Source organism: Monodelphis domestica, chromosome 1 (genome assembly GCF_027887165.1).
Source record: "Monodelphis domestica isolate mMonDom1 chromosome 1, mMonDom1.pri, whole genome shotgun sequence".
NCBI lineage: Eukaryota > Metazoa > Chordata > Mammalia > Didelphimorphia > Didelphidae > Monodelphis > Monodelphis domestica.
In genome coordinates, this window is record NC_077227.1 from 224,582,756 (window position 1) to 224,600,806 (window position 18,051).

The 18,051-nt window shown below is 33.1% G+C and overlaps 1 protein-coding gene across 1 annotated transcript in view; it reads right to left on the minus strand.

Moving 5' to 3' along the window:
- The window catches only part of TRIP11 (thyroid hormone receptor interactor 11), a 98,109-nt gene that overhangs the window by 32,512 nt on the left and 47,546 nt on the right, over positions 1-18,051 (minus strand). The window contains exons 11-14 of the mRNA XM_056810453.1: positions 12,569-15,592; positions 7,249-7,389; positions 4,856-5,049; positions 930-1,093 (exon numbers count right to left, since the gene is read on the minus strand). Coding sequence (XP_056666431.1) covers positions 930-1,093; positions 4,856-5,049; positions 7,249-7,389; positions 12,569-15,592 — 3,523 coding nt within the window. The remainder of the gene's footprint in view (positions 1-929; positions 1,094-4,855; positions 5,050-7,248; positions 7,390-12,568; positions 15,593-18,051) is intronic.

Consider the following 18,051-nt stretch of genomic DNA (forward strand, 5'->3'; position numbering starts at 1 on the left):
TATTTATGTTTTTCATTTGATTCAAATTTTTGTACACATATTAATAAACTTTCAGTAATGTAACAGAAACATCGGAAATGTTCCCGTAAACAGAAAGTTGCTGTGCTTAACCTTAAGACATTAATATTAGACAAAAGATACTACTTTAAATAAAAGTAACATTATTATTATCTAAAAAGAAATGAAGATAGTTTTTAATTTATTTCATCTAGCCCTTGGTGGGGATTATGGCTATTAGCATAGTTGCTCCCAGAAAATTATCTGAAATCATTTTAGCAGCTCCTCTTATTATCCCATTTAGAGTATAGTTTAAGAGCTATAATGATGGTTAATCAGTTATATACTTTTCAAAGAGCAGCAAATAATAGGTGAAAATCTTCTGAAGCCCACTGTCAGCATTTGTGCAGAGAAACTTCCAATATACATTTCAGTACTTATTGGTGATCCTTTTCCCCTAGAGGGGTCATTTGTCCTGTTTTCCCACTGTACATGATGAATATTTTCCATTCTTAATTTCAAACATCTGAAATTTATATAAGAACTGAAACATAAAATGAGCTATTCTGCATGTGTGACTCTCCATGAATATTTCCTATGGGTCAGCAGACCTCAAGAGTAAAGAGATTAGATTCCCCACACTTGATCATAAAACCTAAAATTTAGAAAGAGAAAAAAAAACTCTAGCCTACATGTATGCTGGAGCGTGACAGAGGGGGCTGCTTTCTTCCCCCTCTCCACAAGTGCTGAAGACATTCCTCACCCTTCTTCTCAGCAACTCAATGGGAGTACTTCCTCCCTCCCATCTGGGGTAAGGTAGGGGGGTCTCACATGTGATGTGAGGGTTACAGTTTGGGCACTCCATCTCTAAAAGTTTCATCATCACTGTCCTAGTCTCTATACAATTATTTTAGATACATCATATAATTTACCTTGTTGAAACTGTTCTAGTACCATCTGTAGATTGGCTAGGGACAGTGCATACTGTTTTACTTGGTCCTGAGAAACAGAAAGCTGAAGTACAGTTTCATCTCTCTGCCTGGAAACTACATTCAATTGCTCTTGCAAAGATTCCACCTGGAGACTGGCTTGATGACTTAAAAACAAAAATTAAAAATTAAAATAAAAAACACTTCATTATTTTAAAATATACTGAGATACCTTAATAAGAATGAAACATTTACAAAATAGCTCTTCAGCATGAACTATTTAGATGTCAATATTTTATTGATTAAATAAAATTGAAGTTAGAACCATCTGAATTGAAGAATTTTGAGTTAAATATTGTGATAGTATTTTTCAATAAATGGCAGTAATAAAAAAATTAAAAATTAGGAGGCAAAGTAAGAAGTTCTTGGGAGTTATAGATATCATCTTCCCATGTAGGAATGTAAATAGTTTAATAACTCTTGTATCTGAGAGTTCTATTCAGCTTTGGCTTTTTTCATCAAGAATGTTTGAAAGTCCTCAATTTCATTGAATATTCATTTTCCCCACTAAGGATTATACCAGTTTTTTTTTTCTGGGTAGGTAATTCTTGGTTTTAATCTAAATTTCTTTTCTTTCCAGAATTTCATGTTCAAGGCCCTCAGATCCACTGTGGCTCTTCAATATTTTAATTGTTTCTTTTTGGCTGCTCCCAATAATTTCTCCTTAACCTAGAAGTTCTGGAATTTGACTTCAATATTCCAGGGAATTTTCATTTTGGGATCTCTTTTTGAAGGTGATCATTTGAGTTTTCCAATTTCTCTTTAACCCTATGATTTTAGACTATTAGAGGCATTTCCTCGAAATTTCTTGAAAGGTGAGTTCTAGGCTTTTTCTGATCTTTTCAGGTAGTCCAATATTCTCCTCATTCTATTTTTCAGGTAAGTTGCTTTTCCAATTAGAATATTTGACATTTTATTCTATTTTTAAAATTCTCTTTTTTAAATAACTCTCTTGACTTTGTTTTGTTTCTAGATTTCTTTTGGAGTCCTTAACTTTTACTTGCCCAAATCCAATTTTTAATAAATTATTTTCTTCAGTGAGTTTTTGTACTTCTGTTTCTATTTGGCAAATTCTACAACTTGAGAAGTTTTTTCTTCAGTGGATTTTGTGTTGTTTTTTTTTAACCATTTGCCCTATTCTATTTTGAAGGTGTTATTTTCTTCAGTATTTTTTTTGTGTACCAAACCATAGACTCCTTTTTCATGATTTTCTTGTATTACTCTAATTTTTCCTCCTAATTTTTCCTCAACGTCTCTATTTTATTTTTTAAATCCTTTTGGACCTCTTCCAGGAACTCTTTTGGGGCTTGAGGCCAATTCACATTTTTCCATGAGGCTATGGAAGTAGTAGTTTTGACTGTATTATCTTCCGAGTTTGTTTGGTCTTTCCTGTCTCCACAATAACTTTATATGATGTTTGTTTTTGTTGCTCATTTTCCCAACCCTTTTCTTAACTTTTACCTTAAAAATAGATAAAGTTGGACTCTGTTTCTGTAGTGGAAGAGACCTGTCCCAAGCTTTAGATTATTTTTTTTTTGCGCAGCTGGTTTGGGAATTAATTCTATGGATCTCTAAGTTTTTAATTCTTCTAAGGTGGTATGGTCTAAGGAGAGCTGTGTTTACTTCTTTCCTGGCCCATGCTCTAGTCTGTGAGCAACCACAAGAATTTTTTCCTACTTAAATTGTGACAAGGGTCCCAAGCTCCACTGTGGCTGCAAGAACCATATATGCTAATGCTCCTCCTCACCCTGCATCTATGATATAGAACTGTGACCTAGTACTATGTATGGTCAATACATCAGAGTCCTACACCCAAGGCCAACAAAGAAATCCCTGAAGTCACTTTCTGACCAGTTGTCCAACCCCCTATACTGTTTATGGGCTGAGAGCTCTAAAAGGCATTGCTGATGATTCAGCCCCTCTTCCCCCAAAGATCTACACTGGCTTACCAAGGCAGACCCTGCCCTAGCACACTGGTCTATGCTCCATTCCCACCCTAGTATAACAAACCTGTCCTGCCAACTTTCTGAGTTGTTTCTGGATGGAAAATTATTTCACCCCATCTTTTTGTGGGTTCTGTTCATCTAGAATTTGTTTTGAAGCACTTTTAAAAAAGAATTTATTCCCAAATATCTCAGCCTCTCTCTCTCCTTCACAAACCATAGAAGAACTAAACTATCACTCTTTGCAGATGATATGATGTTATACTTAGTCAATCCTAAAAAATCGACTAAAAAGCTAGTAGAAATAATAACTTTCGCAAAGTTGCAGGATACAGAATAAACCCACACACCATAGAAGACATCACCTATCAAAAAGATATGTATATATAAATTATGTTTTTCATGCTTCTATTTATCAGTTATTTCTCTGAAAGTGGACATAGTTTTTTCAAATATTAATTATGTAGCCATAAATAACATTCTGTTGGTTCTACTTGTTTCATTCTTCGTTACTTCATATAGTTCTTCTTAAGTTTTTTAAGATTAGCAGGCTCATTTCATTAATTATCAATTGTTCTTGAGGCACTGAGTTGTTTAAAGGGGAATTTGGTAGAGATCCAAGGGGAAGGGGATGTCCTTTCCTTTTCTCTACTACTCCTATAATTCACCTTTAGTACATGCTTTGAAAAAAAATAAGCCATATATGAGATCCATGGTTGTTTATGCATAAGTAATACGTTTTTCTAATCGCTATATAAACATTCATGTTTGTTGATATTTGTCAAGCTAATAATTTTTGTAAGATAACTAACATTTCCTGTGAAGGTAAAGTTTTGGAAAATAATATTATGGGTTTTTTTAAAAATTTAGGTTTACTTAAAGTAAAACTATAAGAAGCAATTCTAACTCATACTTTTCTTGGAAATTTAATATGTATTTATTTCTATTTAAGCTTTTTGCAATTACTTTCCTCAATACTTCAACAAATCTGTGACCATATCAATTTGGTTACTGCTTTCAATGGTCTAGGTCAAAACCTATTCATGTCCATCTCCTCTGTGATTCACAACTATTACTTCTCATAAAGATCTCAAAAAGGGTCTACCCTATACAGTGAGAACCTTACTCTAGATCTACATGGCTCTTCTACAATAAAGGAGTTGTCCATTTATTACCAATTGCTCTCATAAATAACTAACCACTTACATTTTCAATTGTAAAGCCTTTGATAATAGCTTTTATGAGACTTCATGTGAATATTTTGCATAATTGCATAAAACTGTTATAAAAGGCATAATTCAGAATATTACTAAGCTGCAGTCTATTTATACCTGCCATTCATCTCTCTAGTCTTTTTGGAGGTCTCAAAACCTTTTTTTCAAGGACTTTGACACCATATGACTTATAGTGATACCATATCACCAGAAAAAAAATGGTGTTAAAAGATGGGATATCATTTCATTCTCCCTAAGACAAAGCCTCCTCATCATAACATGAATAAAAATAAAGGTATAATATAACCTGAAAATTTTATATGTTTCTCTCAATACATTTCCAGGTTCAAGGCATCATACCAAGTTGTATGGGGGAAAACAATGAATAAATATGAATCCTTTCCCTCAAGATTAGCTCAGAAGCAAGAAAAATATCAATATTGCCCAATTAAGTTTCTATAATGTAGCTTACAATCTTCTTTCCTATTTTCCAGTAGTTAGCCTATAATACAAATTTAAACCAATATTCCATTGAAACACAATCTATAATTAATAAGTTATCTAACAAAATCTAAACTGTATGAAATGTATCAGTTCTTTGCTTAAAATTCAAAACTTAAAGATTTTTTCACTATATCAGCAAAAAAATTTTGCATATAAAAATGACTGGTGTCATATATTGTAATCCTAAAATTTTATTTTTAAACGTTACCTGGCATTTTCCACTGCATTTGAGGATGAAATTAGTTTTTCTTCCAATATAGTAACTTTCTTTTTCAGTTTGGCTTCTCGATCTTCTGCAGCCAAAGCTTCACGGGTATATGAATCTTCTGTTTCTAAAAGATGGTTACGCAATCTTTCTAACTCCTGGTTTAATCGAGATTCTTTGTCACGAAAATGTTGAACCTGAGCAGAACACATTTCTTTATGTTTTATGCTCATAATACTTCACTTTTTAAAATAAAATTATTTTCTTTGTTATTAAATGTCACAACCATTAAATGTTATTACTTTGTAAATTATAAGATGTATTATTATATCTATGAATATAAGTTACACACAAGTTACTGACTTGGATTACTGGAGGCAATTTCCAGACCAAGAGTTCCCCTATATAGGTAAAATCACGGTTCTGAATCATTTTTTTTAAGTACTTAAACTTAGGGCAAACAATTGACTAGAAATTATCCTGTATCTTCATCTTTCAGTATCCCTGTTTAAGTTTATAAACCTAAAAGGATACCACTCTGAAAATGAAAGAATGCAAAAAGACTTGGTTCTCTTATGACACCTTATTTTACATTAATCATTCCAATTTTTCAGGAAAGAAAAAATCAGTCTTTTATGCAAAACACTTCAGATTTTTCCATAAAAAAACGTTCATTTTATAAAACTGAAAAAAAAACCCCAAAACTTCAAGACTCTTGAAATGAAATGTAACAGAATATAAGAGGTTTCTAAGGCTTTAAAATGTTCTAAGCCTACTACACGAGATCAATAAATAAATCAACAAATATTTATTAAGTGCCTACTATGTTACCAGGTTTTAAGAGCTTTAAAATCTAAAAAAATGCACTATCTGATAAGGGGCCACTTGAAGTGAAAGAATGAAACACTTTAAATAAGAACTTAATACAATTCACTTTGCATGATGGGGAGAAATTTCAGACAAGAAAGCCAAGAAAGTCATTATAATAATTTAGGTTAGAGGTAGTGGATAACAGGGAATGGAAGATTTCTGTGGGATTAAAAATAAGAGTGAGAATAAAATAAGAGTGAAATAAAATGTGAGATTTGGCAACTAATTAGATATGTGTGGTGTCTCAGTCAATAAACATTTATTAAGTACCTACCAAGTGCCAGATACTATAGCATTGAGGATACAAAAAGAGGAAAAAGACTGTCCCTCTCGTCAAAGGAATTCACAGTCTAATTATGGATAGGAATGAATGAGATGATGAAGAATCCTGGAAGATTAGAAGGATAATATAAGGGCTTTTAACAGAATTAGGAGGAGGAGCTAAGTGTCTCAGTACATAGGGAAAGATCTGGAGTCTAGAGGACCTAGGATCAAATACAGCCTTAGATGCTTCCTAGCTTCCTAGGATTATTTAAAGAAAAAAAAGATTAGGGAAATCTAGAAGAGAGGAAAATTGGGCTGGAGGGAAGGTTGAGAAAATTAGAGACAAGAAGTTCTGTTTTGGACATGCTTAGTTTAAGATGTTGCTAAGATATACAGTTTGAAACATCCAACAGGCAACACATGATCTGGTATACACTCCTCTACCCATATTCTTCTCTCACTCTATCCTAAACCCTATACAATCTGGCTTCCAACTTCATTATTTAACTGAAATATCTTCAAAGTCACCAATGATAACTTAATTGCCAAATCCAAGTCTTTTCATAATCCTTATCTTTTATGATCTCTGCAACCTTTGACACTAGTGATCACCCTCTCTTCTAGGTTTTCTTGGCTCTGCTCTCTCCTCATTTTCCTCCTGTCTTACCTGTTCTTTTCTTCTCAGGCTCTTTTGTGCATATACTCACTAATAGGTGCATGTGTATGTATAAGTGTGTGTGTGTATATGTGAGAGAGATCAGGTTTAGTTATTTGCTTGTTTTCTCCCCCATCAATTATATGAATACCTTGAGAGCAGAGACTATGATTCTGTCTATTTTTTTGCATCTCCAGCACCAAGCATGGCACTGGGCAAGCACATAATAAATGCTTCTATATTAACTAAAATCAGATCTGAGAAAGTACTGAAAGTTAAAGACCCTGAATATTAAGATATGGGCAAAAAAGGTTTAGAAAAAATGAGGGATAGGAAGAGATGTTACTATATATATATATATACTATATAGAAGGTTATGGTCACAAAGAATATCAATACAGAATTTTTGAAATAATAATTATATAAATAATTATAGAAACATAGAAATATTATATAAATAATTAATAAAGAATAATAACAAGAAGAGGTGTGAGAAAAAGAGTAAGGAAAGCTATGTGAAAGATAAATTATTTTTATTAGAACATTTTTTCCTAATTTATTAATCAAATAAGATTATTTAGTTCTTTATTCTAATAGAAGTATATACCTCATTCTGTAGGGAACTGCTTTCCATTTGTTTCTGCTTCAGGGCCAACATGACTTGGTCTCTCTCCTGCTGAAACATAACTGCTTTATCCTGCATGGACTTAACTTCATTTAATAGCTGATTCAACTCTCCAGTGTTACCCTTTTGAAAAACATAATTAATTTTTAGGTTTCTATATTATAGTCTTATTTAAAATCTTGGTCTTAGTAAAGACTTTAAACTACATTCATTAAATGTACACAACTGTATTGAAAGTTAATAATTTCAAGTATTTAGAGAAAATAGGCCATTGGTAATATGAAGATTCTAAAAAAACAACATTTTGGCATAGATTTAAGGAAAGCAATTTTAAAACACTAGCCATTGCCACCAAAACAATTTGGTACTGGCTAAGAGACAGAAAGGAGGATCAGTGGAATAGACTTGAGGTAAATGACCTCAGCAAGACAGTCTATGAAAAGCCCAAAGATCCCAGCTTTTGGGACCAAAATCCACTATTTGACAAAAACTGCTGGGAAAATTGGAAGACGGTATGGGGGAGATTAGGTTTGGATCATTATCTCACACCCTACACCCAGATAAACTCAGAATGGGTGAATGACCTGAATACAAAGAAGGAAACTATAAGCAAATTAGAGATAGTATACATGTCAGATCTTTGGGAAAGGAAAGACCTTAAAACCAAGCAAGAACTAGAAAAAACAATCACCAAATGTAAAATCAATAATTTTGATTACATCAAATTAAAAGGGTTTTGTACAAACAAAATTAATGCATCCAAAATTGGAAGGGAAGTAACAAATTGGGAAACAATCTTCATAACAAAAACCTCTGACAAAGGTCTAATTATCAAAATTTATAAAGAACTAAACCAATTGTACAAAAAATCAAGCCATTCTCCAATTGATAAATGGGCAAGGGACATGAAGAGGCAATTTTCAGTTAAAGAAATCACAACTATTAATAAGCACATGAAAAAGTGTTCTAAATCTCTTATAATCAGAGATGCAAATCAAAACAACTCTGAGGTATCACCTCACACCTACCACATTGGCTAACATGACAGCAAAGGAAAGTAATGAATGCTGGAGGGGATGTGGCAAAGTTGGGACATTAATGCATTGCTGGTGGAGTTGTGAATTGATCCAACCATTCTGGAGGGCAATTCGGAACTATGTCCAAAGGGTGCTAAAAGACTGTCTGCCCTTTGATCCAGCCATAGCACTGCTGGGTTTGTACCCCAAAGAGATAATAAGGAAAAAGACATGTACCAAAATATTCACAGCTGCGCTCTTTGTGGTGGCAAAAAATTGGAAAATGAGGAGATGCCCTTCAATTGGGGAATGGCTGAACAAATTGTGGTATATGTTGATGATGGAATACTATTGTGCTCAAAGGAATAATAAAAGTGGAGGAATTCTATGGGAACTGGAACAACCTCCAGGAATTGATGCAGAGTGAGAGGGGCAGAACCAGAAGAATATTGTACACAGAGACTGATTCACTATGGTACAATCGAATGTGATGGACTTCTCCATTAGTGGCAATGCAGTGATCCTGAACAACTTGGGAGAAATCTATGAGAAACTCAAACCACTATCCACATTCAGAGGAAAAACTGTGGGAGTAGAAACACAGAAGAAAAACTGATTGAATAAATGGGTCATGGAGATATGGTTGGGGAAGAAGACTCTAAATGAACATCCTAATGCAAACACCAACAACATGGAAATGGGTTTTGATCAAGGACACAAGTAATACCCCAATGAAATAAAGCATTGGCTGCGGGAAGGGTGGGTGGAGGGGAGGGAGGGAAATAATGTGATGATTGTAACCAAGGAATAATGCTCTAAATTGACTAAATAAACTAATTCAAATCCGGAAAAATAAATAATAAATGAATGAATGAATAAATAAACAAACAAATAAATAAAAATGAAGCACTAGCCATTGAACAGTGAGGGAAATCATGTCCTGAAAGCATCCCTTACAAGTACAGTATATTACTACCTTCAAGAATGGACAGTTGTGTTTTAAGCAATCACTAGATTTTCTAAAAAATCATTTTAAAAAAACCCTAAAAGATTATTTTTCTCATTGTTTAGATATGTATTGCATATCTTATGCATTATAATAGAAGCTTACATAAATATTTCATTTCTATTAACATTTAAAATCTGTAATTTGATCCCAAAACATTCAGGACAAGTCATTGAAACTTGTTCTTTATATTAAATTTTCAAAAAAAAATTTTAGGTAAAAAGCATAGATATTACAAAAAAAGAAATTATAAAGAAGTGAATTACAATAGAAAAGCTTAAAAACATTTCTTCCCAATATTATAATTTTTCTTAAAAAAATTTCTCACTGAAAATAATCTAAAAGTATATTTTAATTGCACTGGGTATGAATATCTTCATGGGCTAGGCCCCTCCCTCCCAATATAGTCAATGCTAAAAAGTTCCCTAACTTTAATGTACATGAGAGGGGCCTTTGGGTGTCAAGTGAACTTTATAACAAAAACATATACAGTCGCCCTCACTATATCACAATTCACTTATCGTGGCTTCACTGTAACTCAAGATTTTAAAAAATATAAATCTCTAAATCTGTATTGTGGAGTTTTTGCTACATAGCAGGATTTTTTTTTATTTTTGTAAGAAACCACCAGTTTATTGAATGAAAAATCTAACAGGAAATCCCTCCAAACCCATGGCCCAACCAAGAGAGCAGCTAAGCCCAAGCAAGGTGCTTTGGACAGCAGGACTAAGAAACAGTATCTGGGGGCATAAGAGGGCTAAGAAGGGAGAACCCTTTCTCTCCAAACTCTGAGATGGGGACCAACTCAGGGGCAGGAAGGGGGTCTCAGTGGACAGAACACTGACTAGAGGACTGAGGCCTGTAGCCCTACCACCTGGAGTTCAATTCCCGCCCCCCTCCCAACTTTGGGATGGGATAGGGGAAAGCTAAGGCTCAGATATGCATTTACCATGAAGAAGAATGAGGCCTGAGGACACACAGCCAGGCTGGGGCAAGAACAAAGGGTGCAGGGATCTTGTCCAATCTGGGAGGCTGCCCACAGTGGGAGAAGTCACACACACACACACACACACACACACACACACACACACACACTCTCTCTCTCTCTCTCTCTCTCTCTCTCTCTCTCTCTCTCTCTCTCTCTCTCTCTCTCTCGACAGGACACTTCTGAGGACAATGGGGAAGCTGAGCAGGGCCCCTAGAAGTGGAGCCCAGGGACAGAGGGGCCCTTCTCTATTGTGCCCAGATAACCAGGCGATGGAGAGGCTTGGCAGCCCTGATTGCCCCTTTCATACTGGGTAGCCAGCCAGCTACATCCCTTTATCCTCAGGCCACTCCTTTTGTCCCCTTCAGGAAAGCTGAGTTGACTTGAGATAGAAATGACATTTCTGGGGTGGGTTGTGTTGAACTAACTCCTAACCTACAGCTGGGGACCGATGGGTGCCCTTCAACAGCACTGTGTTCTGTATCCTGGGCACTGACTGGCTCAGTGACTTTAGCATTGGTCTGTTTGCTCTCCCACTATCTATGATTTTCACCTATCATGGTGGGGTGTTGAACCTAACACTCATGATAGGTAAGGGATCACTGTATACGACATGCCTTCAAATAATGATAGGAACTATACATATGGAACATTGGTCTTTAAAGACTTCTTATACTTACATCAGCCAAACTGCTAATATGTACTACTGAGAAACTAGCTAATAAGGCTCACTGAATACCTCTTTGTGGCTAGTGAGTAATAAACAACCTTTTACTCTGTAGAGTTCTTTTCCAGAACTGACCATGACCCTTTAAGTTAAAGAATGTTAGTTATAACTAGGAGCCTAATCCCTTCAATATATTTCCTACAGTATTCAAGTTTCCATGCATAGAACAAAGTTTCAATTCAGTTCATCCATTTATTAAGTGGATACAAGCAGAGCCCTGTGTTAAGCATGAGTATACAAAGGCAAAAATAAAATATTCCTTGGCCTAAAGGAGCTACATTCTCCCAGAGGGTTATACATGTATACAAATAAGTTTTTTGAGACCTTTTGTTCAAGTGTTCTCTTCTCTGGGATTATTTATTTAAATCACATAAGGGTGTGGAGATGTAACACTAGGTAAGAACATGTGCCTTGGCCTAGCATTGTGTTATGTGCATAAGGAGATATTCTATAAATTATTAAATTATACCTACAAATCAAAACAACTCATACACAGTATTTAGGATTTCATATATAAAAACATATAAGGGCAGATACTACATGGCACTGAGATGTTTTTCATGTCTGGGTGAATGATAACAACTTTTAAAGATTTCCTTCTTATATGAGTAATGAATAACATTGCTATTTGGTAGACAAAAGATTCTTAAACCTAGTAGCAGGCATTAAGATTCAGGAAATCAAACTAAATCTAGTATTAAAGAAGCAATCACTTAAAAACAACCAACTCTCCTTTAGACTGCCTTCAACAGTTTTTAAGTGGCCATTCTACATTTTCTATAACAAAGATGTTCATAATATATAAAATCATAAAGAGGAGATCAGAACAAACCAATCCTGAGATCAAAAATATCGTCAAAGTTGATCCTTATGGCAATGGTAAAGAGACAGTGAAAGCAAGATATCGTTGCAAAGGCAATTTTCTTGTGATCATATTGGGAATTCACAGAGTTAATCAGTACTGAAACCTTCAATAAAAGAATTAATTCGGAGATCAATGCTAAATTCTTGAGGCAGAAGCAGGCAACCTCGTAATCAATATATCACACAGCCTTTACAGCAGGAAAGGGACACTAAAGATAAGACAGTTTACTTGGAGGTCAGTGAGGCTCATATAATGTCATAGTTTCTAATAATCATTTCTATCCCCTATTCCATATTTCTATGATCTTAAGAATAGGTGAATGCCCTGTATCAAAACTATTGACTAATCTTTGTTAGAACAGAACTTGTAACCTTGATGTGAACCATTGTAATGCTTATCACCAATGTTAGTAAGATAATGAGTTGACTTGCAAATAAAAGCTGAAGCTGGAAGCCCCCAAAATGAGGAGGCTATAAGGCTTTTTCCAAAACCTATATTTGGTTTAGTTTGCTCTTTCACTCTTTCACTTTCCTTCCTCCCCCATTCCATATTTAATGCCTGTGGCCTACACACACACACACCACACACACATACACACACACAATCAGGAACCTGCCCTTTATGTGGCACTGGTTGCAACATAAAGAAAAACATCTCTCCCCAATCCCCATAGCTCTTTCACATACCTACAAAGAAAACATACCTGTTCTTTTTCTTTCAATAGTTTCTCAAAAGCAAAAGCCTTTTCCTTCATAGAGTTTGATTCAAATTCTTTTTCTCTCAGCATCATGGAAATCTGCATATTGGTCTCCTGCAATGCTCGAAATTCTGTTTCCTTTTCCCTGGACATCACTACAATTTTTTCATTTTCTTCCTTTAGCTTACGAATATCCATTTCTAAAATTAAAGTTCTTTCTTTAAGGTTTGTTACTGCCTGCTTTAAAAGTTCATTTTCATTTGTTTTATTAGCAAGATTTTCATTTAAAGAAAGTAACTGATCACTTTTAGCTTTGATTAAGAGATCTTTTTCCTTAAGTGATTTTTGTAAAATATCTTGTTTTTCCTTAATCTGCTTAATCTCTGAATCATTCCCTTCATGTTCCTTTCTTTCAAGTACTGAGGTGGAAGCAACAGATTCACACAATCTATGATTATTCTCTTGAAGAGTCTTAATTGTTGCATCTTTTTCTTGTAATATTTTTCTTAGCTGTTCTAATTCTTGTTGTAGAGGTTTAGAAGCCTCATTTAATATTTCAGATTGTTTCTCTCGCATAGGTAAAACTACTGATGATCTCATTGATAGCTGGGGTGAGACAACATCAAGTTTTCCCAGAAGAAGGTCTTTGGTGTTATGAAGCTGCCCTATGCTGTGCTGCACTTGTGCCAATTCTTGACCAAAACATTTGAGTTTGGTCTCATTCTGTTCATAGCTCTGGATTAGACCATTATAGTCTGCCTGTAACTTGGAATTATTATCACTATCAACCAAGACCTGTGCCTGAAGTTTATGAAGCTCCTCTTGAAGCTGAGCAGATTCATGTTGCATATTTTGTACTGTTGTTATTACTTGCTGCTTCCATTCTTCTATCTTCTTTACTTGCTGTTTTAATTTATCACGTTCCTGTAAAAGTTCTTCAAACTGATTACTATTAACACTCCCAACTTCATTCCCATTACCAGAGTCAGATGTTTGTAAAACAGTCAGTAAAGTCTGACATTTCTGACTTAATGCATCTATTTCCATATCTTTCTCTCTAATGATACGAGACAAGTTCTGAATAGTTTCTTTAAACATATCCTGGCCACTACTTTCAAATCTACTAGTCAATTTTTGGTTTTCATCTTGAAGTTTCAAGAGAGCTGCTTCTTTGGCAGCTACTATATCCATGATTTTATGATATTCTGTTTTTAGCTGACTGTGCTCCCTAGACTTTTCATTCAAAACAGAAAATAATTTTTCTCTGTCTATAACATAAGCCTGAAGTTGCTGCTGAAGGTAAACAATATCCTGCATGTAGGATGCAGAAGAAATTCTAGCATGAAGAGCCTGTATCTCTAGATCTTTCTGCTGAATAATTTGTGTCAATTTAGCAACTTCATCTTTGGACAACTGATCAATCTGTTTAGTTAAAGAAACATTCTTTTCATTTAAAAGCTTAATCTCCATCTCTCTTTCCTTTATTCCCTTTACCAATCTTTCAATTTCCGCTTTTGATAAATCATGCTTCTCATTTCCATTTTCTACATTAAGAGCCTGAACTTTAGTATCCTGAAAGATATCAGAGGTTTCTGTTTGGATGTCCTGCCTTTCTTCATGCAGCTGAGTTTTAATTTGATTGATTGTCTTTTGTAAATTTTTTATTTCTTCATCTTTTTCTAAAAAGAGTTGTGTGTGTGTAATATTCATTTGCTCATGTTGAGATTTAAACTCATCTATTTCCTTTTTCTGTTCTTGTAAAGTCTGTAAAAGTTGCATCTTAATCTGATTTTGATCTTCAATAGTCTTTTGGTAATGTTTTATTTCTTTTTCAAGACTATCCTTTATCACATTCAACTGTGCTACTTCAGTTTCAAGTTCAGTGATAATGTCAAGAGTTTTGGGCTCAGTCACAGGAATAGATCTACTTTGTTGGTCCCTGAGTCTTTCAAGTTCTTCCTTCAGATGATTGTTTTCTTCTTTCATAATTGCAAGATTTTTATCTTTTTCTTCTATAGTTTGTCTGAACATTTCATTTTTTTTTGAAATCTGAGTATGTGAATCAAGTTTCTTCTGAAGGTTTAAACCTTTGTCTTGAAGCTGTTCAATGAATATCTCTTTCTCTTTTATGAGTTCTGTTAACTCCTTCTGCCCTGCTAAACTCGTTGTTAGGATTTCTTTAGTTTCTTTATGGTCACTATCCATTTGCGCAATTTTACTTTTGAGTTTTGTAATCTCAAAATCTCTCTCTTGATTAAGTTTAATTAAACATTCATGTTCCAACTGTAAGGTAGAAGTATCCATCTTGCATGCATTAGACAGTTCTTCAATGTTTTGCTCATATTTGTGAGCTTGCTCCAACAATTTCTTTTCAGATTGATGTAATTCTACTTCTAACTGCCCTTTCTCTATTCTTAAAGCTTCAATAATAGTATCTTTTTCCAGAGAAATCTGATTCTTAACAGTAACAGAATCCTTTAACTGCTGTTTTACATCTTCACAATCTAAAATTAACTTTTCATTTTCTATTTTGACATCAAAAGCAGTTTTCTCTAAATTTTTATTGAGTTCTTTCATTTCTGAAAGACATTGATTTAAGTTCCTAATTTCTGTTTCCTTTTCTTTAAGTAAGTCACTCTGAAAGTTACTGTTAGACTCTTGATTAAGAAGTTTAGTTAAGTCATTCCTAGTGGTAAAAAGATCCTTTTCATTCTGTTTTAGTTTTTCCTGAAGCTCTGAATTTTCCTTTTTAATGTTCAAAATGTATTCCTGTGATTTATCTAGCTGATCTACTAAATCCTTAATCTTATCCTCAAGTTCCTTCTTATTTGTATTCAAATCATAAAGGGTTACTTCCCTTTCGTTGAACTTTTCTTTTTGTACTTCTAGTTCTTTATTAATTTTCATCTTTTCATTTTCAAGTTGAGAAACCTTCTTTTTTTCATCATTTACATCTTGTTTTAGCTTGTTAATGGTAATATCTGCTTCATTATGTTGTTTTGATAGTTGGTCTTTCATCAAAATCATATGCTAAAAAAAAAATGGTAATTTTAAAACATTTTACTTCATCTCAGTAATGTTTTACAAAATTACATATTTCAAGTGGAAAATATTCATGGAAGAAAACTTCATTACCAAAAATTATTTCTAAAATATCTGTCACCATTAAAAAAATATCCAAACTATAGGAAGTAACTTTATATTATCAAATCTATCTTAGCTTCAAAAAACAATGTTTTCTATTAATGATAAAAGATCTAAGCAAAGAGAAGGTAAACCATTTATTTATTTATACTAATTGGTACTAAAGCTTTAGAAGATTCCAAAACTAAATTTAAAAAACCAATAGGTTATAATCAGTATAAAATGTAAGGAACATATATATATATATATATATATATATATATAAATTCTTCTCTAATAGAAATGTCTATAAGCATCAATAAAAGTAATCTTAAATAATTTTAAATATTTTAAAAGAAGTCTGCCTAAAAATTATTTTGGTATATAATAAGTTTACACAACAGCAGAGTTGTGAAAAAAAGTTTTTCTTTGGCCCTCAGAAACAAAATCCTTCATTTCACATCAGTATTGTATGACAATAGCAAGTTATTATATGAATGAAAAGCAACCAACTTTTAATTAACAAAATCCTTTCCATAAAATGCTTAGATAAAATAAAAGCAGTTGGGAATTATAAGGCATCCTCACACTAAAAGAACAGGTTAGAAAACACTAAGTATACTTTAACACAGTACTTGGAGAAATAGTAGGTGCTCAATAAATGCTTAATGACTAAGAATGAGTCTTTATTTTAATATGGCAGCTACTTTACATTCCAGAAGCAGCAGGATGGCAAATTTTAAGTAAATTATAAAGAAAAAAGAGAAGACAATAATAACTTCCTTGTCTTTTTTGCATATCTTCCTTAAGGTTGCATTTCCCAAAATGTAGCAGCCTCCTAACTGAATAATTGTTTCATTATAGTTTATGACTACAGTTCTCTAGCTTAATAGTAATAACTGACACAAAAAAGTATTAGTTGCCTTGAAGTATGAAAACCTATTTATGTAATGATTTGAGCCTGTAATCATACCAGTTTTAGAAGGCTTCAGTATACATGAGTTATTTGAAGATTAAAAAATAAAACATTAAAACTTAAAAGTTTTTATTTTTCATCCTTTTTAAAGGCATTTTCAGATAAGCTATAGGAAGAGTATCTTCATATTTATCTTCTCAAAAAAATATATTCACACAACTGAATGTTGAGTTTTATAAATTAAGAAAACAGGAAAATATGAAAAAGAAAACAATTTCTATATACTTATTTGCAACCCTTGTTCAGGGTTGCATCTCCCAAAATTTAAGAGCCCTAAAACTGTATGAATACAAAGTACACAATAAAAAGTTAGGAATCAATCTGGTTATACTACTAATAAGTATAGCAGAATAAAATCCTTTTACATACTGTAATATAAAAACTTAAAATATAGTATCACAGGAACAAAGTCCAAAGAGTTTGAATTAAATACAAGGAATTGATGATATCACTATTATAGCTGTACAACATTCAAAATGGTCAAATTTAATAATACTTTGTCAATTCCTCAAGAACAACTGAATATTATCATAAAAATGTTTTAATTAGGAAACTTTCAAAAATGTTTTCAAATAAATCAAATGGCTAATTTATTTACAAATTTGCTATAATAAAATTACATTAAAACATAAAAACAATAAAAATTACTTTTTAAATGATTTTTAAATGAATTTCAATACAATTGATAAATAGGCTTTCAATAGAGCTTTTTGCAACAAAGTCAGTCTATTTTATTTTAACAACACTCATTATGATGTTTTGAATGGCCATTTATTTTAGAGAGCACAGTTCAATTCTTTTTTTGTTTTTACCTTTAAAGAGCCACAAGATGACCAATATATTTTTGGAAAGTTGTATATAAATCACAGTTTTATAGCCTGATTTCTTAAGGTCAATTAGGTGGCTCCCTATTTAAAGGAGTCATGTAGGTTACAGGAAAAAATCTTGTAACTGGAAAGTTGGTTTTAAAGAAAAATCTGTGCATTACATAGTATCCATGAAGTCAACAAATAGTATGTAGGACAGTGGCTTATGATTCTTACTACTAAGTGGCTTTCAAGTCAGTGACCTGTAATTATAAGGATGAAACTGGGAATTATTTTTAGTCAAATGAATTGTCACAGTAATTGCACTGCAGTAGATTTTTTCTTACTAATATTTATATTATATTTTAATATTGATAGTCACAAGAAATAATAATGCTTTATGTTTTACAAATTCAGACTTCTGTATCCTGGGTTTTCTTAAAAATGGAATTTACCTACAACAGTCTTCTAGAGAAAACTTACCATTACCAAAAACTTGTACTGAAAATTTAGTGATAATTTTATGAACTATTTTAAAATGAAATTTATTATTTAAAAAGTTATTCAATGCAAAGAGAAAACTG